The sequence below is a fragment of the Corvus brachyrhynchos genome, unplaced genomic scaffold, assembly GCF_000691975.1.
Source record: "Corvus brachyrhynchos isolate BGI_N302 unplaced genomic scaffold, ASM69197v1 scaffold166, whole genome shotgun sequence".
NCBI lineage: Eukaryota > Metazoa > Chordata > Aves > Passeriformes > Corvidae > Corvus > Corvus brachyrhynchos.
The window spans coordinates 1142470-1163454 of NW_008239671.1; the positions used below are offsets into that span (position 1 = coordinate 1142470).

The 20985-nt window shown below is 50.7% G+C and overlaps 1 protein-coding gene across 1 annotated transcript in view; it reads right to left on the reverse strand.

Annotated features, from left to right (window-relative positions):
- The window catches only part of RNF24 (ring finger protein 24), a 28668-nt gene that overhangs the window by 5986 nt on the left and 1697 nt on the right, over nt 1-20985 (reverse strand). The window contains exons 2-3 of the mRNA XM_017742395.1: nt 14363-14445; nt 4880-5029 (exon numbers count right to left, since the gene is read on the reverse strand). Of these exons, the coding sequence (XP_017597884.1) occupies nt 4880-5022 (143 nt within the window). The 5' untranslated portion in view covers nt 5023-5029; nt 14363-14445. The remainder of the gene's footprint in view (nt 1-4879; nt 5030-14362; nt 14446-20985) is intronic.

Sequence of the window (20985 nt, forward strand, 5' to 3'; positions counted from 1 at the left end):
CCCCCCCCCCCCCCTCCAGTCTCCCCTCTCCAGAGTCAGAGCCAGCAGAGCACTCCACAGGCATCCACTGGCTGGAGAAGCCCATTATGTTCCTAAAATAAATACATTTAAAATTAAAATAACTAATATTGCCTCTCATTACCAGACATGGCATTTAATAAAGTGCCTGGAAAACTCGGGAGGGAAGTCCCCAGAGCTGAAGAGTTGGCCAAGGACTTTCAATACGGAGTCAATGTGTGGCTGCAGGGCTTGGAGAGCCGTAGGAATATTTTCCCCAGCCAGCCCTGAGTGTGATTTCAGATGGGAAACCCCCTTGCCTGGAATATCTCTTCTCCAAAAATATTCTGGGGGCTGTCTGAAATCCCTGGCTGTTTCAGCCTGAACTCGTGGGGGTTTTCCAATCCTGCCACACTGCAGTGGGGAAGTTATAAAAATGGGATGGAAAAATATTTCCTTACGTCTGACACCCTCCCCCAAAATGTCATGGGCTTTATAGGTTGAGGGATGGGTAAAAATACACCTTAATGCTGCAGGGAGAGATGCAGAAAGTCAGCCCCTGAGTCCCAGATTTCACAGAGAGCCATCCCTCCTGCTCCAAGAATGCTGCCTGGCAGGAACCGGCCTGCGAACCATGGAAAACACTGCGGCAGGCAGGGAGGAGAGGAAGAGGAGGAATAGAAGGAGGAGGAGACTGGGGTCTCATCCCTCTGGCAGGGACCCTGAGCAGAAACATGAGCAGAAGATGCAGGAACAATAGAGAAAACAGGATGAAACCGGCCCAATCCGCAGGGATCCGGTGGCTGGGAAGGCGGTTATGAAACACAGATGGGGAGAAGCGAGGCGTGCGGCTGGAGACCACAGACAAGGGAAAACTCGCCCGGAATGGGAGGCTGCATCCGTCTGTGCGGAGCACTGAGTGGCCACCAAGGGTTTGGCCCCCCTGAGCCAAAGCCACTGGAGCACCTTGGAGCAGTGGTGGGGAAGGAGCAGCCACCTGGCCCTGGATCTGCACAGCTCTGTGCTGTAAGCGTGGATCTACAATGCCCTGGGCTGGTGCTGAGCCAGACAGAGAGATTTTCCCAAAAAACTCCTCCCTGGAGGTTCTGGGGAGCAGCACGAGCACAGCTGGTGCTGAAGTGTGCAAGCTCAGCCTGCTCCTCCTTGCCTCCCTCTCTCTGAGCCAGGATCCTGGGCCAGATGGATCCTGGTGGGGCCTGGTACAGCTGTCAGGAGGAGACCCCGGATCCTGGCCAGCGCTATTCCCAGTTGGAGCCGGCTCCATCCATCTCGTGTCAAGTGCTGCGACTCCCGAGGAATTCCTGGCAGATGTCTGACCGAGATAAGGGACCACACAGTGCCTGGCTGCTGATCCTGTGTGCTGTCACCCTCCCTGAAGGAACAACCGCCTCTCCTGGGCTTTGGGATCGCTTCCCACAGGAGTGGGAGCACCCTGCTTCTCTGGGTGACTGACTCACCTACAGCAAGTGAACAACTACAGGAAGAAAATGCAGAGGAAAATTCTTTTGCAGGTTTACCTCCAAGATCTGCTTATTTCATGCTTTATGGTAGAAAGAGTAGAAAGGTCCCAGGCACTGACTTTTTATCCCATCATTGTGTGGCTGTCCCCAGCTCAGCTGGGCTCCTTGGGCTCTTCACAGAATCGTTTGGGTTGGAAAAACTCTCTAAGATGATCCAGTCCAATCATTCCCCCAGCACTGCCCAGGCCACCACTGACCCATGTCCCCAAGTGCCACATCCACACGGCTTTTAAATCCCTCCAGGGATGGGGACTCCAACACTGTCCTGGGCAGCTGTGCCAGGGCTGGACAACCCTTTGGGTGAAGAAATTTTCCCTCATATCCAATCTAAACCTCCCCTGGCCCAGCCTGAGGCCATTCCCTCTCCTCCTGTCCCTGTTCCCTGCCAGCAGAGCCCGACCCCCCCCGGCTGCCCCCTCCTGTCAGGGACTTGTGCAGAGCCACAAGGTCCCCCCTGAGCCTCCTTTTCTCCAGCCTGAGCCCCTTTCCCAGCTCCCTCAGCTGCTCCAGACTCTTCCCCAGCTCCGTTCCCTTCTCTGGACAGAAAACCCAACCACTATGTTGGATCCTGGCAGGTCTGAATTCAGAAGGTAACAGCCCTATAAAAAAAAGAGGCTTTTTAGGGGCTTTGTACCCTGAGCCTCCCAGAGACTTTGAGCTGCTCCAGGCTGATCAGGGATGAGCCCTGGATGATCCACAGCAAAGCAGGGAGAGAGGATGCTGCAGTCTTCACCCAGAGCGCGGATGGCATTGCTCAGCTCAGCATCCTTCTGGACTGGGTTTTACGGGACCAAAGGCAACACGAGTTTATCACTTTCATTAATTCACCAGAGATCAGACACAACCAGCTCCCTGCAAAATCTCATTTCCTTGTTCTTTCTTTTTTATCTGTAATTTTGCCAAGCAGAGGCAGCAGCCATGAGGGACCTGTGCTCTGATCTGAGTGGTTTGCAGCAGCAGAAGAGCTCAAGGTTCACCTGAACAGTGCACAGGCAATGATGATTTTTGTTGTAAAATTCCTACTGGACTCTGTTTTGAGCCAATCCAATTAAAACTGTCGCTTTTCTTCCACTTGGAGTGGGGCAGCACAGCCTGTATTGACACAGCTGCAAAGCACAGCCCGTGCTCTCTCCTTCCCCAGCACATCTTTTATTTCATGCCATCAGCTCTGCGATTTGGGGTGAATACACCTGATATTGGCTCTTCCACGCTCCGGATGCCTCCCCAGCTGCGGATGTGGGGAGAGCTGCAGGGGATGCTCTGATCCAGAGCAGGAGATGAGAACCAGGGCCTGAAGGTGGTGTCATGAGCCTTGCTTGGTGTTTGCCAAGTATTTGCAGATGTGGAGTTATGGGAAAGGAGGGAGAGGATGGGCTGTGTTGATGCTGCACCTATGGGAAAGCCAGGAGCTGCTGTTACCTGCAAAGAACCCCCATGGATGGGAGCAGAGCTCTGGAGGGAACCATCCTGTCCTTCTGTTGGTCTTTCTGCGCTTGCAGGTGGGTTGTCCTCATCCTGTTGTCCACCTACAATGCTTCCCAAACCCCCCCAAAGCTCAGGCTTTTATATCCCAGATGAGCTGAGATGACACAGCAGCTTCCGTGGAGGCGGATGCTCCCGGGACACTGGCACAGCTCAAACCCTTGGCACGGCAAAACCCTCCCCAACGGGGGCTGCAGGATCCTGTTTTGGTTCTGTTCTGCCAATAAAAGAGTTCAGGGAGGAGGTCTGAAGAGCCATTTGTAGAGTCTCTCTAGGGTTTTGGGCTATAAAGGGATCACTGGATGACCTAATCCAACTCCCCATCTATCATGGGTTGCTAAATAGCACCTCGGGAACAGGAGCCAAAACATCTCATCCAGAAAGGTCCTCGGTCTTGATTTAAAGACGTGAAGAGACAGAGGACTTGCCACTTCCTTGCTGGCTTCTCTCACCGGTTACTCACCCTCTCTCTCTTACAACACGCCTCCAGCTTCTAAATTTAAAGATTTTCTGGCTTGACCTTCCAGACATTACTCCTTGTTATTCCTTCTTTGGGGCATTAACACACCCAGAGAGTGCCCAGGAAAATACTCTCAAAGTCCAAACACCTCTTCAGTTTTCTAACTGAGCCATATAGACTTGAGCTCCACATGAGCAAAACAAGTCCTTGAGCCTTCTGAACACCGCTGGTCTATTTTTTTTGCATCCCCTCCCACTGGCATCCTAGACTGGGCTGGACTGATGTGTTGCACCTTCAAACACCCTTTTCTTGTACATAATTGTGGGGAAAAAAAATTAAGATATGATGCCCAAGCAGCCCAAATCACCCCTGGGTAAGCCTGTGTTTGGGCTCATCTGCATGTTTTTATGAGGTTTTGCTTCACACAGAACTGAAAATGGGTGGCAATTGTCAAGTATGTAGAAGGTTGACATGGAAATCTCACTTCCCTGGTCTACAAGAGCAGGATAAAATATTTTTAACACCCTCTGGATAGATACCCTGGTGGGACTGGCTGCTGTGGTGCAAGGAGAGACTGGGTGCCTGTTTTACAGGAACACACGGAGCGGATGTGATGGATACACAGACTGCAGGGAGCTGGGGCCAGCTGGAAAGACAGAGGGGAAGGAAGGGGGATGGAAAAGCTGGAGAGGAGAGCTCTGGGAATGCAGAATTTTGGCTGCCACTGCTGGCAGTGATGACCTCTGCTCCCAGGCACAGGCTGAAGAACAGCCAGCCCCCCATCTCAGGTTATCAGCACAACTCATCTCCACCACAACCTCCATTCCCAGGCACTGCATTTTTTCCCCACTTGCCTCGTTTTGCCTCCATGAGGAAGAGCTTCTCCTCTCAATTAGCAGCCCAAGAATCTCCCCAATGGCCCATTAAATAATTAAAAGAAGCCCCAAACTGGAACAACCTTTAACCCTCCCATCCCGCTCCCCATTGCTCAGATTAACACATCAACTCTGCATCATTAATCCCCAAACTGTGCTGTTGAAGGAGCAATTTGTGTTCAATAACTAACGGAGCAGGTATTAAACATTCCTTAGACACACAGGACATGAGTTACTCATTACAGAGGGAAACATGTTGAAACATTCAGCAGAAAGCAGGGACCATAAAACATCCCTTTCCAGGCTTTTTGAGTAGCTGACCACAATTCCATGCCTGTTTCAGCAATATGAGTATCTCCTGGTTTTAGGTGGATAACGTGACTGCTTTGTGGGACAGCAAGTTGGCACGAGACATGTCACAAAAAGATAAGGTGCTGCCACCCTCTTTTTGGGATGGAGGGATTGGTGATGGGCTTGGAAGCAGGGAAGCTCTTGGGGAACATTCCCTTCCAACACTGCCTTACCTGATCAAGTAGCAACAGAAGAGCAAACTGAGGATGAAGACGAAGATGGCTGTGCCAAAAACCACGATGTATATGTTGAGAGGAAGGTTCTGGAACCCGATGTTCGGCATCCTGAAACTGTAATGCTGGAAGTCCGAGCTCATGGGTAGGCTGTGGAGACAGGGAGAAAACACATGGATGTGACATTCCTTAGGGATGCACTTTGCAGACAGTGGTCCCTCCAAAGGGAGGTGGAGGGGGCTGGAGATGACTTCTCACTCATTCCCCGCTCCTTGCCCAAAACCAAGTTCCCATCTTGGTAACCCTGAAAACAAAGCAGGGCTGGATCAGCTGGGGCTGGGATTTTCCTTCTCCCACCGTGAGCTTCTCCTCCAGCTCTTTTCCTTTCACACATCATCCTTCAGGTTAAACGCTGGATGAGATCGACGGGGGGAATTGCATCCAAGCAGCCCCAGCAGCAGCCAGTGTCCCTCAAACCCCACAGTAACTGGGTAAAAATACTGAAAGCAGCCAGGGAGCCTTGGAGCAAGGCAGGTTTGCCTTCCCTTCCCCTCTACTGGTTTCTAAGACCAACTCTTCATCCCATAGAAACCCCCCTCCAAAACCATCGAGCAAGCACAGGGCTTGGCTGGGTCCACATTATCCCAGTGCACCCCAAGAAAAGGAAAAGGACAAGGACATTCACTGCAGTGCCACTGAGAGAAATTATGGGGAGACTACGGACTCTGTAAAGGAGGCTTTGTTTGCTTTTCCCATCTGAGACAGAGGTTTGGTGGTTTAAGAGCACTTCTGCAGGTTTCAGCTTTCCTCCTCAGCACAGCCCAGGCCGCTTCCCCCCAGGAAAGCCCCAAGGCACCGGCGAGTGCTGGCTGAGAGGGAGAGGCAGCACTTTTGGCTGTCACCTCCCACGTCTGGGACGCGTGACCAAAACCTCCCTCCCCTCAGAGAGCCCCAATTAAAGCCCGAGCAGCTGCCTGGGATAATGACTTCAGCCAATCACCTCCCCCAGGACTTTAATTGCACTTATTTATTATCTCTTATCTTCCTATCATTCTCTGAACCGTTCACCCTCAGATGATCACAACCGTTGCTGGCCAGGCATAAAGTTCCCCTGCCCCCAGCTTAGAAAAGGAAGTTAAAAATACACCTTGTTTTCCCTTCTGCCCACAGGAGAGCAGCGTGTGATGAAGTTTTACAAGCAAGGAAAGTACCTGCAGTCTGAGCCCTGTTTCCCAAATAAAACCACCGAGGGATAACAAAACCCTCCCCTGGAGCGGGGAGTTTTCCACAGCGCAGTAATTGCACAGCTCCTCATTTTGCACGGGGTGGGAAGACGGGAAGGAAACCGCGGGATCTGAACCCACACGTGCCAGGGAGTGACGCTCCAAAATCCAAGTGTCCTCCGAGTGTCCCTCCGAGCAGCATCCTCACTCCCCAATCTCCTTTTCTCCTTGAGGCCCTTTTTTTGCCGAGCCCTGTGGGCTCTCCTCTGACTTCCCACGGGGAGCAGACTCACCTCTCATCCCGGCTGCCTCACCGGGACTATCCCCTCGCTGAAAGCAACATCCCTGCAGCATCAAACACCCGCCCGGGAGCCTCCTTGCTCTGGCTGCTTTCAGTTTCCTCAGCTCGCTGGAAGTTTCGAGGCAATTTCTGGTAGAGCCTGGATTTGATTAAAGCCTCCAGAGACCAACACGCATGTTCAGAACTCTCTCAGCCAACGTGGAAACGCTACGAGAGCTCGGGGAGCCGGCACATCCCCCTGCCAGCGCTGGTGGGGACGGGATTTTATAGCCCAGCAACCACCCGGCAGCTCACGCTCCTCCACCGACGCTTGTTCCGCTCAGCTGAGCTGGTTTGCTTTGCAAATACATTTTAAAAAGCCCAATCCGGCCCCCAAACCTTTGTTCCCAGCTCCGGCGGAGTTAATGCGCAGCTCGGCATTGCAGGGCTGGGTTTGCGTTTCAGTCCCGCACCGATTGCTGGGTCAAAGGGATTTGGGACGGTTCAGCGGCTCCCCTCGGTCACGCTCGTGGCACGAGGATGTTTCGGCTGGAGGATAAGGCTGCCCCACCTTGCCCTTGGGCTTGTGCTGATAATCACTGCCTTTGGCCAAGGATGGCTGCCTCCAGCTCCTCAACTGCCCGAGAGAAACGTCCTCTGTCTGGGAAAGCTCCAGCTGACTTTTTGCAAGGAAGGAGAGACAAGTCTTGGAGGAGAGGCAACAAAACCAACCAGCACTGGACTCTTATTTTTCTTTTCTTTACAACTCTTTTAACTTGTGATGCTCTTCTCAGCAATCCCCCCAGGAGATTCCGTGGCATAGATGGCAGGTAAGGAACATCCAGGCTGCATTTGGGGCAGCAAATCCCATCAAGCCAGAAGAATTCCTCATGGTCGTATGCACCTGAGCTGTGCCGCTCTTGCACCAGTCCCCACATCCATGAGCACAGCTAGAAACCATCAGAGCCCTCAGCAAATAAACAGTCAGCAGAAACAGAGCTCAGACCAACCTCCAGCATCCTACTCTCCTCTTCCAGTGGAACCATTTCCCTAATATTTTGCCCCAAAGGGGCTTCACGAATGCAGCCATGACCTACCTGCCAGCCATATCATGGGGGCTCAACCTCCTGGGGACAACCTTTCGGTCCCCTGCGGTGGAAATCCAGGGAGTCATGCACCAGATTCATCCAAGCCCCGTGTGAAATAACCTCCTCCACATCAGAGCTGCCCTGGTCCTCCCTCCCTCCTGCTGCAACAGCTGAGAAACGTTACAGCAAAAAACACAGAGGTTAAAGGGGAAAAATCAGTTAGTCTGCCCAGGATCCAGGAAACTGTTAACTTTAAAAGACTCCAGTGAAATCTGATGATTTCAAGCAGCCAAGCTTTAGGGTTGGTTTTTTTTAAGGGGAGTAGGGGGGAGGAACTGTATTTTAATCTGCTTCAGATTTGCAAGGGCGCAGCCAAAAGAAATAAAAAAGGAGCCATAAAGAAGGATGAAAAGTTTCTGGTGCAGAACAAAAGCCTCCCTGTTGCTCTCTCCATGGTCAAGGCATCTCAGAGCAGGGAGATGATGCTTGTGGGGCATCCATGGCCCCCAGCAGGCCCCTGAAGCCCCTGAGAGGGGGGACACAGGCTACACGTAGAAAAAGGGTAACAGGTTGCCCAGAGAAACTGTGGCTGTCCCATCCCTGGAAGTGTTCAAGGCCAGCTTGAATGGGGCTAGGAGCAACCTGGGATAGTGAAAGGTGTCCTTGTCAATGGTAGGGGGTTGGAACTGGACGGTGTTTAAGGTCCCTTCCAACCCAAACCATTCCATGATTCTGTAATTCTGTGATTCTGTGAAAAGTAACAAGGAACAATGGTGTCCTGGGATGCAGCAAGGCACAAATGCAGAACAACCTGAGCTCCACATCTCCTTCCTTACACCCTCCAATGACTCAGCCACGTGGGGCCAAGCACATCCACGTTTCTCCAAGGAGGACAAAACCCAGCTTTAATTAAAAGCCAAGTGCTGGTTAATGGCCCATCAAGCAGCCAGGAAGGGAGTGTTACAGGTCAGCTCCGGTGTCTCAGCGCTTTGATTACACGTTGGGCTGCGAAAGGCAAACCTTGCGCAGCCACGTCGCCAAATTAATCCCCATTAGAGCCACAGCCAGCACTTAATTCGTGGGGCCAGCCTCGTACCCAGAGCGTTCACAGGGATTAATAAAGGATGCAATTATCTTCTCAAAGGTAGAGAAACTGAGGCAGGGAGGAGGAGGGGAGCAAAACAGAACTGTGGTCCCTGAAGCCAGGGGGTGACAGCAGGGATGCCACTTTAAGTGATGCCATGGGCTGAAAGCTGCAGATTTTTGCTTTCCTGCTGCTTTGCCACATGAATTTGAAGTGTATGCTCTTTCTTGGAGTATTAAAAGGAGCTGCCTGTCCATTAAAAAAAAATTATTATTATTTATTTATAACATCAGTGCATAAAGGGGCCGTGTATGTGCTGTGCATCACCACACCTAAATACAGCCCACATGCTGGGCAGAGGGGTGGCTTCTGCCTCTGCTGTTGTAAATAAAACTCCTGTTTTTAGAGGGATTTACTTTATGTTTTCAAGACAAACAACTTTCTCCACAGGGGTTCAAAGCAAACTCAGACTGAGTCTCCTCAGCCATTAACTGGGGAAACTGGATGGAGCTGGTGGCCGGAGCATACCACCGGCCAGGCTGGCAAAGCCAACCCATCTCCGGGAAACACTGAGCTTCAAATATCCAGCGGAGCCAGACACAGGCAGGCCTGAAATCACGAATCTCAGGGAAAAGTGAATGCTAAGCTGTGGCCAAACTCCAAGCTGAAATATTTTATTGATGGGAAAGGTTTCAAGCGGGCGTCAACGGCGTCTCGAGTTTCAAAGGCGTTTCGCAACGTGTTTCAGACAGGTTTAACCAAAAGCGTTATTAACTCGGTTGAAAGTTAAACAGGGAGCAGCTGACAAGACCTTTCTGAAACAGCCCAAGTTGTGTTGCAAAGCAGGGTATTCTTCCATGGAATGATTCTACAACAGGCAGGTTATTTAATGGCTATGACTAACGGGAAAATATTTAAAAGAAAACATTCTTCCAGGTGTTAAGAAGCAGCAGCCAGAGACACCCGCGTTTAACTTGCAGGCAAAAAATGCCCCTCGTGGACCCCAAAAGCAAAGCGAAGCCCTGACCTCAAGCAGCTGGAAGGAATTTCCTTTAGCTCTGTCTCTGGAGCTGGTCCAGCACCAGGATCTGCAGCCTGGCGATGGGAAAATCACAGGCAGCTGCAGAGCCAACCCCAAACCAGCATCGCTGTCACCACAGAGATGCCACGCGGCTGCATCACCTTTGCCTGGCATGGAGTGGGGGGAAAACTCAGCACTGCTCCAGCCAGGAGCAATGGCCTTTGCTGTCCAAAACCAGGGAACAACAGGATTGAGCACAGGGAGAAAACAAAAACTCTTGGCATGATGCAATTTTACAGAGCTACAATGCTACCATGGGGATGTCACATCCAGCGCTAGCTCCAAGCACCCAACCTGACCCAGATCCTTCACTCCACAAACCTGGCAGGGAATGGAGGAGCGTGAGGGATGGTGCAAGGTTTGGCAGTGTTATTGATTAGTGGGATTAATGTGCTGGGAAGAGGGAACATCCCAACAGGTCCCTCACACCACAGGCAGGGTTGTACCAGGATCCAGCAAAGCTCGGCTGGGGTGATGCGGCACCATCACAGCAACAGAAAGAACTTTTGGGTGTCAAACAGAACAAAAACCCGTTTGTTTCCTCCATTTTGGCTGCCTGCAGGCTTGGGGGTGGTGGTGGGCTTTTGTTGTGTGCCTGGACATCCAAGGAACCAAACTGACCTCCAAGCATGAAGCACTTCGGACCTTTGATCCCTCCTCCCTGAGAGCAGATCCGATGCTTTTTCTGAACTGGAATCAGGAAATTTCCTGGCTGTATTCCCCAGCTGGCCGACACCAAACACAAAACCTTAACCCTCTCCACTGCCTCTGGGCAGGGGACACAGAAAGTGATGTGACAACGTGACAAAGCAATTGGAAAAAAATGGGGAAATCTAAGGAAAGCAACATCCAGCAGCACGACTGTAGGGCTGCAATTTCCAGCAAGTCCTTCTGATTCCAGACAGTTTAAGAAACAATTAATCCCAGAACCTTAAAACTGAAGAGAACCTTTAAGTGCGAAAATGTTTTTGCTACCACTGGCAGAGAAACGTGCAGAAATGGGTCAGCTGCAGCTCCCATCACCCACTGTAAAGTCAAGTTCTTTCTCTCAGCGCTGTTGGAAAAGCAAACCAGAGGTTTGCTCAGGGCTGATTTTGCAAGTTCCAAGAAAACAGGCAAAAATAAACAGAAAAAAAAAAAAGAAAATCAATAGCGCTTTTTAATACAGTCTGGAGGAGGGGGAAGCAGAGTTTGGAGGAGAGCCCTGCTTGAGCTCCCATCAGGAATGAGAGCTGGGAATTGCTTCCCAAGAAGGTTTGAAGCTGAGCTGGCAGCTCCTCTCTCGGACAGGCTCATACGAGCTGCCCAAGGACAGCTCAACCCACTGCTCGGAGATGAAATAACACTTGAGGAATTTTTCCCCTTTGGCCTTGGGGATTTGTAATTATTTTTTCCCCCCCTTTTCCTGGCATGCAGCTCCAACGTCACGACCTGGTGAGCTGACTCTTCCTCCCAAAAGTGTGGTGGGAAAGGATGTGCTGCTGCCTCCTCCTGCCCCCAGCCCTGTTCGTACTCATGAGGTGAAAGGAGAAGGCAGGAGCCACCACACTTCCCCTTACGGGCTGAAGGCAGTGGGACACACATTATTAAATTTGGGTGTATTTTAGCCCAAAAAAGAGCAACGAGAGCACAGACAAGTGGGAATAATCTCCCACCTTCATTTGTGGTTGCTTTTCCTTGTTTGCAGTTTTCCTCAACGAGCAGATTCCTTGAGGAAAGCAAATTGGAAACTCCATGAGAAACATGCAGCCTGTGCAGCTGAAGGGTCAGAGTAGAAAAATTGGTGTTAAACGCTCCAGGGAATTTGAAAATTCCCGGGTGATGACACAGAGCTGTGGGAAGCAATGGGGACTCCCAAAATATCACATCTGGAAGAAAAAAATCTCACTCTGATCAAATCATCTTCAGGCTGAACCAAAACCAATCACTTTCCATGGAGCCAAAGAGCAACTTGCCCTCTCCACTCTTATACTGAGAAGCAGATGGATTAAACAACTTCCCGAAACCCTTTTTTTCCTCCATTTCCTAAGCTCCTCTAATGAGGGGGAAAAAAATAATAATCAGTGCAACACACAGGGACCAATAATCCTACAAAATCCTGCTGGAGACAAGCACCCTGGACCAGTGATGGGATCACAGCTGCCAGCAGCCGTCCTATAAAGGCAGTCGGAGGAGCCAGGCACAATTGGGGAACAGGAAGGCAGAATGCTCTCGTTTACACTAAATAAGGTTGCTAGGTTATGGATTTTTGGGAGGGGGGGCATAATCTGAAAGGGGATCCAGATGGCTGTAAAGCCTTGTGGTGGAAAAGCAGCATGAGGCCAGAGAGGGAAGAATTCCTCTTTATGCTGCCGCTGTCTGCTCCCGGATCCTGGATTTCAGCCCTCAGGAACGCACTCTGTGGACCCTTTTAATTGCACCATTTATATTTGAGGTAAAACTTAAGAAGAAGAGGTAGCTGGATGGAGAAGAGTGAAAAAGCTGGTGACTGGATACCAGGAAAAAGTCTCTAAACAAATCCCACGGAGCAGCCGTTCCCCCAAGCCCACTTTGATCTGGCCAGATTTGTATTTTACGATCCTAACAGCCTGAAAAGGGCTTTGGGAAAACCCAGACAATCCCAAACCCCAGCCTGCTGGGAATCCACACCAATGCCACGTCACTGCCGTTCCCAATTTTTTCTAATACTTCCAAAAAATGAGCTGCACAGTCAGCCCACCCTTTCCTGGTTTTGAACCAAGTACCGGGATTTAGGGGAGTATTTTTTTTATCATTCCTTCTCCCTTGCTAACAGAGACTGGAAAGGTTTTGCAACACTTTATGTCCAGCAAAAAAACCTCCTGGGAGTCATATGGATACAGGACAAAAGCTGCTTCACCTCTATGGGACTGGCACAAGAAGAGTGGCTGCAAGGATGGAAAACCCCTCAAAATTTAGTTGGAAATGAAAAATGGAACTTTTCCACTGCCAGACTTGCACAGCCAAGTGAGGTGCCTGAAGAGAAACATTCAGCAACCCAATAAATGCATCTCCTCCTCTGTCACAGAGTCTCAGCACTGAGGGGGCTGCCATGGGGTATCATCCTTCTTCCCTGTTCTCCTGGAATTGTGGCCTGACCTTAGAGGGATGCAGAAAGTGAAAGGACCTTAGTGAAGCACTGGAACAGGCTGTTTAGAGAGCTTGTGGACTCCCTGTCCCTGGAAGTGTTCAAGGACAGGTTGGAGCAACCTGGTCTAGTGGAAGGTGTTCCAGCTCCATGGCAGGGTGGTGGAATGAGATGGTCTTGAAGGTCCCTTCCAACCCGAACCATTCCATGATTCCTGGATTCTAAAATCCAGGTGTGTATCCATACCCCAGGGGTCTGTAACCAGGAGGTGGTGGACAACCAGGTGTAAATTTTCAGCATCACCCACCCACACCCCTCCTTTGCCCAGGGATGCTGCTCCTTACTGGGGTTCCTCATAAATTGAGCCCTAAATAAGCAAGACCCCAATTTGCAGCTGTGCTGCTGATGCAGAACTTGTTTAAAAAGAAAAAAAAACTTTTGAGAGAGTCACCTAGAATTTACATTTTCCTTGCAGCTGACTGAACAAAACCTGCTAAATATTTTCCAAACGCTTCGCTAAAAACCACCAGTGGGAATTTCAGGCGTGTAACAGTTTACTATCAGATCTCCACGAATTCCCAGGCGCTGAATCGCCTAGTAGAAGGGAAAATATATGAGTGGCACTAAGAAGGTGGCTTAGCAACGAGCAGGCTGGCAGCTTCGAGTGGCTTTTTAAAGGTCAAGAGAAAACACGATGTCTGGAGCCCTCACGTTCCATTTTTTTACTATGATTTACTGATATTTCTGGCCAGCCCGGTTATTAAATCGCCGCCCCGCACCAGCCAGCCACACATCTGTTAAACACAGGCTTTAAATTAAGACTTTTCCCTCTTAAAATATCCTCTTTCAACCCATTCCCACCTTCACTAAAGTGGGGGAAAAGCTTTGTCGTGATGAAACACAAGGAGAAGTCCCACCGCCGAGGGGATTTTTGGGAAGTGCCGCTGAGCAGCATCATTGAAATTCAGCGGGAGAAGCCGGTTTTCCATGGCTCTGCGGGGGCTGCCATGTTAAATCACATTTGGATTCACAGTACAAGGCTGCTAAAATACCACCACGGCGCCTATTGGCACATTTCAATGAAAACGCCGTGGCCTCATTAGTAGAGTGGAAATTATGAGCTTGTCTTTGTATATATTTAAAAGCTCGCCTCTGAAACTCTACTGGGCCGGGGCCAGGAATTCCTGGCTCCGAGCTCCTACCACTCGGCAGTTCGGGATCACTTTGCTCACACAGGTCAAGCCACCACGCAACCATCGACCCGGGAGAAAAGGCATTTAAAAACTGCCCTGAGGGAAGAGGCAACAGGGTTTGAAACCCTCCTCCCTGTCAGCTCCCTGAGAGCTGGTTAGGGAGCAAGTCCTAATGAAAGTGCAGGTTGTAATTAAGAGGATGCAGGAATGTGGGTGTGTGGAGTTTCATCCTGCTCTCAACAGTTGGGGTGAGAGCATCCCGTCGGCCCAGAAGTGCCGTTCCCCTCTGGGGATGGACCACAAAAGCCCAAATCCTTTGAAATGAGGGGCAAACTCATGAAGTAACATGTTTTTTGGGATCTGGTCCTCTCAAGATGGGAATTTGCAAGTCTCTGTGAAGGAAAACTTTGGCTCAGCTCCCTACTTACCCGCACGGGCGCCGCAACGCAGCCAAGCCACGCAAACCCAACGTATCTGCTTGAACGGCTACCGCGGTTTGGTGCCAGGGATGCTGGAAGAAAAGAGAAAAACACCCTAAAACTTGCACAAAAATCCAGAGGGAGCAAGGGAGAGGATGAAGATGTGGTTTTTAAACGCTTGGATTCGCAGAGGCTCACCGGAATTCCTTCAGCTCTTGGTAACAGCACAGAGATCCCCTTTTACAACGCGGCGATGACGTTACGTGGCATAGAAAGAAAAGGGGGGGAAGCTTGGCTAATCCTCACAAATTTATAAGCATCTGAGACACTAATCCGTTGATCTCATTGAAAGGGATTAGAATTACTCCCTTGCCAGGAAATTTAAGAAGTTTTCTACCAGATGTAAACAAAAGCGTGGAGCAGCCTGCAGAGATGGCTGCCACACAGCGAGTTCTCACAGAGAAACCCCCACCGAGGCTGGTTTTGGGGTGGAAAAGGGGGATTTCCAGCCCAGTGCTGCAAAGAGTTGTCTGGAATTATGTGGGTATCAAGGCAAGCCTGATCAGTCTATCCACAGGAGGCTAAAGACAGGATCCCATCCTGGGCAAGCAACCTGCCAGGGCTTCACAACCTATCTTTGGGCTCCAACTCTTATGAAAATGGATGCTCCAGCTGAAAAAAAAAAATCCATCCCAACCATCTGACTTGTTCTGCAGTGTCCTAGGAAAACCCTATTTTAATAACAAGAAAAAAAGAGAAAAATCTCTGAGCAACAAAACCCAAGTTGTGCCCAGCTTGGCAGCAGCCTTCATCCGCAAGGCTTTGCAGCAAGGACCTGGGTTAATAAGGAAAATGTAACATGGCACCTTCATGGAAACAGGCTGGAATCTGCTGCTACCCTCACAATGAGTGATTCATAATACTGAAGAATAAATTACTTGATTTAGAAGATGAAGCAGGTAATGTGCAATCTGGGGTTTGATATCAAGCAGTTTGCTACTAAGTTGGATGTTCCAGCACAGAACATCAATACCTGAGATAAATCAAACCTAAAGGAAGCAGAAAGGATTCGGGGGATCTTTGGGAAAGGAAAAGCAACTTCTGTTAGAAAGCAGACGTTTTCTAAGAAAGAAACTAAACTTTTTTCAGTGCTTACTTCTTTGCTCTTTTAAATTCCATCCAAAAATGAAATTTAAAGACACTCAAGTGCCAACCTGAGTGTAAATAAAGCCTCAATTTCATGTGCTTGTCTTAAAAACCCTCCTTTTGGAGGCGCCTGATGGGATGACAGCAGAATCCCTCTTCTCCAGTCCATTTTTCTGCAGGACCACATAATTTTTAGTCTTTAGGCACAAATACTCGCTTGGCTTTGGGAAAACACCCACTGTCCCCATGCAGCCATCTCCTAACTCCCTGCAACACTCCCACTCCCAGCTTTAGCATCCAAGGCTGGAATAAACCACCTGATGCCAGGCTTGTCTCCAGCTCCATTCCTCTCACCTGGCTGCAACACATCCCAGGCCTTTCCCATCACCTCCTTGACACGTTCCTCCTGCTGCATCACTGGCAGCTGCATGGGGAACATGGCTTCAGGAGGAGGAGGATACAAGGAGGAAGCCCCAAGAACGATCAGAAGCACACGACAACTCAGCACCCCCCAGGGAAAGCCACAGCCAAGAAAATAATCCATTCTTCCTGCTTTTACTCCCAAAGTGCCGCCCCCAAACAGCGCTCAGCACAAAGGTGAGGGTGTTTTGGTGTGAATGCCAAGCGAGACTGGGGTGCAGGGCTCAGCTGACAGACACACAACCCACACGAGCACCAGCAGACGGGCTCTAGCTAGCTCATCCCGATTTATTCAGCCCCCAAACCACCCAACACCACACAATCCCATCCCACTTCGGATGGCCACCACCGACACAGCCTCCAAAAGCCTTATCTTTTATCTCAGAGAGCGAAATGCCGGGTCGTCATCCAACACTTCACAACTAAAAAGCTAAAGAAAAACCTCAACTCCGCAGTTTCGTTTGAACGGAGCCAGGAAATCGCCTCGGGGGAAGCCCAGCCTGGCGACGGGTTTTTATAGGGAACAATAGGAAAATGGGAATCGTTAAAGCGCCGAGGAAATATCTGCCTGCTCGGGACAAAGCTCTGCGTGGAGAGAAGTTTAACTCGATCCTTACAATACCCCGGCAATTTAATTCCGAGAGCCCCGGTCAGCGGGAGGCACGATCCACTCGGGTGGATTTGCTGTAGTTGGAAGTTGTCGGGTGGGAGACTCTGATCGCTCCCACTCCGTTCTGATGGGTAATTTGGCTTCACCCACTTTCTCACCTGCCGGGCCGCTCCTCCTGGATTTCAGTGGACCGATGGGAAAGCTGAAATCCCTCGGGTTCCACGCCTGGGAAGCCGCACGACCACGGAGCTCTTGTATTTTCCCCGAAATACTCCCGTGAGCCAAGAAGCTGGGAAACCCACTCCTATTCCACAGGCTGGGAGAGCGACAGTGGGAGGGCTGGAATCAGGAGGGCAGCTGCCTCCTGCTCAGCACTTTCAGTTTCTCTCTCCAAGCGCTCTCCTGGCGTGACTTCCTCTAAAGTGCTTTGTGAGTGAAAAGCTGCATTAGCGGCGGGATTAATCCTCTGAGGGGATAATAAAATCACACAATCATGGAATCGTTTAGGTTGGAAAAGCCCTCTAAGGCCATCAAGTCCAACTGCTAACCCAGCACTGCCAAGGCCTCCACTAAACCATGTCCCCAAGAGCCACTTCTACACGGCTTTTAAATCCCTCCAGGGATGGTGACTCCTGCCCCTTCCACGAAAAGGTGGTGTCAAAGGCCTTGCCAAAGTCCAGAGAGACACACCCACAGCCCCTCCCTCATCCACCAAAGCAGATCACCTTGTCATAGAAGGAGATCAGGTTGGTCAGGCAGGACCTGCCTATCACAAATTCACATTGGCTGCTCCTCTGATGGCCCTGTTTGTGCTGCGTGACAGCACTCAGGGTGATCTGCTCCTGTCACCTGACTGACAGCCCCGTAGTTCCCAAAATCCTCCCTCCTGCCCTTGTTGTAGCTGTGTGTCACATCTGCTCACTTCCAGCCAGCTGGGACCTCCCAGTTAGCCAGGGCTGCTGGTAAATGATGGAAAGTTATCCCCATCCATTGCAGCAATCCATTCCTTTGAGTCATCCCACATGCCTCTGTGCTGGCAACGATGTCACAGCTTTCCTGATGCACAGTGGCTTCCGGCTCCTTCTCCTGTTGGTGACCACGCTGTGGGCATTGGCACGGTGCACTTCAGTTGGGTTATCAATCCCACTACCTTTTTGGAGAAGTCCCAATTCCTACGTGACCATTCTCAGGGACTTTCATGGTTTCCAACACATCAATAACCCTTGTGGCTGTGCTGCCACGTGGATCTCCATCCCTTGCCTCCATGGAGACAGCAGACTGAAGGACCTGGCTAGCACGCTGTCCCTCAAACACTGGGGTGGGCCTCCAGGATTATCCCGTGCAAAGATCCTTTCTCCCCTTGGAGCCGGGAGAACCCCAGCTGCTGTCAGCAGTCCTGGTGTCCTGCAAACCCACCCACAACCAAAAAAAAAAGCCAAAAAAACCCTGGAGAAGTAATTCCTGCTTGCTTCTCACACTCACAGTCCTGAAGCTGGAGCAGAAAAGGCAAGATGCCCAGGCTTCCCACCACCCTGCCCTCGCTGCTCCTTGGTGTCTCTGCTTTTTCCACAGGCTGATCCAGCTGTAGCTGCGGCAGCAGAGCAACCTGAGACCTCACAGCCTTCGGCTACGCTGAGCCAGCTGTTTGCAGCTAACGTGGTCCATGAGCTCCCACTGCCCATCCATGCATTGGCATTAGGGCTGGGCTTTTCTCCCCTCACCATCCCTTCAGCACCACAACCATTTGTGAGCAGGACACAGGAGCCCTCCACATGTGGTTGGAACCCTTTAGGATTGTTTTTTGTTCTTTGATGGAATTTAAACATGCCAGACAAGTAGAAAAATGACACACTGCCCGTGTTATTGTTGCAGAGGGAACAGCATCCATAAATGATGCAGCTCTATCTCCAGCAGGGACTGCTGCATCCCAGGATGGAGGAATAGGCACTGCTCCATCCCACTGTCAAGGTCAAGGCTTTCCCATCCCTCAGGTCAGGAAGCAAATCACCACTGCCCATGGCTGTAGCAAAACCACGTCGGTTTGGATCCTCTCCTGGAGCACGTTTTCCATAGGATCACTGGCATTTCTCAACCCAGCAAGCGGCACCCGCCGGGCTCAGGCGATGACTGGGCTCACTTGCAGATAAGCCCCGTATCACATCATCACTGATGCCGCTTCAGAGCCCTGTCAGCGACTCGGGGTGGGGACACGGGCACACCAGGACGGCCACTCCCGACCTGAGTCTGAGCGGTTCCAGGGCAACAGTGAACAGTGACGGGGGAGGGGATGGCTGTGACGGCTGATCTTATCTTGTGTCAACAACACTCGGCTTTAAGAGGAATGATTGCAGGAACAAAAACAAACAAACCCAGCTCCACCACACCAACCTCTGCTGAGACCTGGGAGAGCTTCAACCCACAAAAAAATACCCTCCAGGCTTCCACACCAACGGTCCAAATTGGCTGAGGACCACCAGAAGGATCTGCACCTCCTGCCAAGGCCAGAAGGATGGGCTTGTTTGGGTTTACTGTGCAGCAGGAGTCTGGCAAGCTGGGGGAGGACCGTGTCTCAGCCCTGTCATCCCCAGGCAGAAGGCTCCAGGTGCAGGTGGTGGGAACAGGAGATGAGCACCAGCTGTGCCTCTCTCCACCTTTTCCACATCCATGGCTATGAGAGAATCACTCACAACACATCTTCTGCCACACAACCCAAGCGGAACTGACAGCAGGTCACTGGAAGGGGTGACCCAACAGGGAACACCTGGAGAGGTGGCCCAGAAGCACAAAAGCCCTCCTAGCAAAGCCAGGTACCCTCCTGTAATCCCACACATTGTTTAGTCCAGGAAAGCAGCTGGAAGTCGGCTCTTCTTGGGTAGAACCTTCAGGCTTGCTTCAACTCCATAGTCCTGAGCAGCTCTGCTGCTTCCTCACCATGGAATCCTCCTCCTCCTCTGCTCCATCACCTGCTTCTCCCCCAGGACAGGGCCAGGACCCCTCTCCAGCCAAGAACAGTGGCAGCAACCAGCAGCCATCATCTTATTTCCCATTTGGCACATAGTATTCCTCATCTGAAGGTCCAACAGATCCCACAACATTCAGAGCACGCTGGCCCCAAGGTGTCCTTCACGGCTAGTCCATCACAGTTATCTCCAATCACACCTGGAGGTGACTGGATCTGAGCCTGGGATGCACAACCAGTAAGTTCCTGCAGAGCTGACCCACCTCCACATCTTGTTCCCCCCAAATCTGAGACAGCCTTTGACCAAACAGCAATGCCAGCAACCCAAGCAGCAGACCTGGAGTGTCCAACCCAGCCTTGGTGAATGAGGACAAAATTAGCAAACCTGAGCCAAGTAGTGGTGGAACAGAGCTTTGTGAGGTTGTGGAGGGGATTTCCTTCAGCAGCAAGGCTGGGAGATGTGGGAAATCACCACCACACACCTCCAGCAGCTCCACCACCCACCCAGGACCAGGACCATCACCTGCCTGTATCAGCCCCGTGACTTGGTAACAAGATCACATCATCCCTCCTTCCAGCACACGGGGCTGGAAGCATTTATTTTCCCTTTTTTAATATGTTTTAAATACCTCAATTAGTGCATTTTGAGTTCCTTCCACATTGCCTCCAAGCAGTTCTTCTGTCAGGGGCTCTATCCTTCCACTGCCAATTATCAGTGGGGCACAGGGTTGTTATTTTTCCAGGCCAGGGGCCAAATTTGTATTTAATTTTTGCTCCAGATGGCACAGCACTCCAGATGCATCAGCTGGAGCATCGAACCTGTATGAATAAAGTAATAGAGCAAACAACCCAATTTACTCAGGGGCTGTTTGACACGGTCAAGGTGCTTTGTGTACATCTGTCGTGAAAAAAAATAGCACTCAAATGAATTCAGGTGATGGTTTTGCTATTAAACCCAACACCTGAGGGAAATAAAACAGCAGTAGGAATCTAAAAAATAATGCTGATAATAATATTAGAACTTATATTTTGCTTTCTATAGAGTCAAGGACATATATAAAAAAAAAAAAGCTGATTTCAGCCATCAGTGCTGAGCATGGGCCTGGGTTTTGTTCACCTTCCTCTGTCCCCAAAGCTGCTGCTGGCAGCAGGTCATGCGAACCAGGGTCAGAGTTCTCCCAGGAGAAGGGCTGGTGATCCCAGATTTTAGTGTGGTGCCGAGAGCTTATGGCTCTGCTCACCCGAGGAGACGCGAGGAGGACACCAGAGGACAACCACGAGATGTTCCAGTTATACTTCTGGCAAATTCACCCCGTTCCCAGGAAGCTGCCGCATCCCTCCGGCACAGCCTGCAGCCGGGATGTGCTCCCTGCAAACTAAAGCACCCAAAATAACTCAGAATAGGATAAAAAAGAAGAGACATTGAGTAGTCGGTTTATCTGCCTGGGCACATGAAACGCCGCTGTGTAAAAAACCAGCTGAGCCCGCAAACGCCTG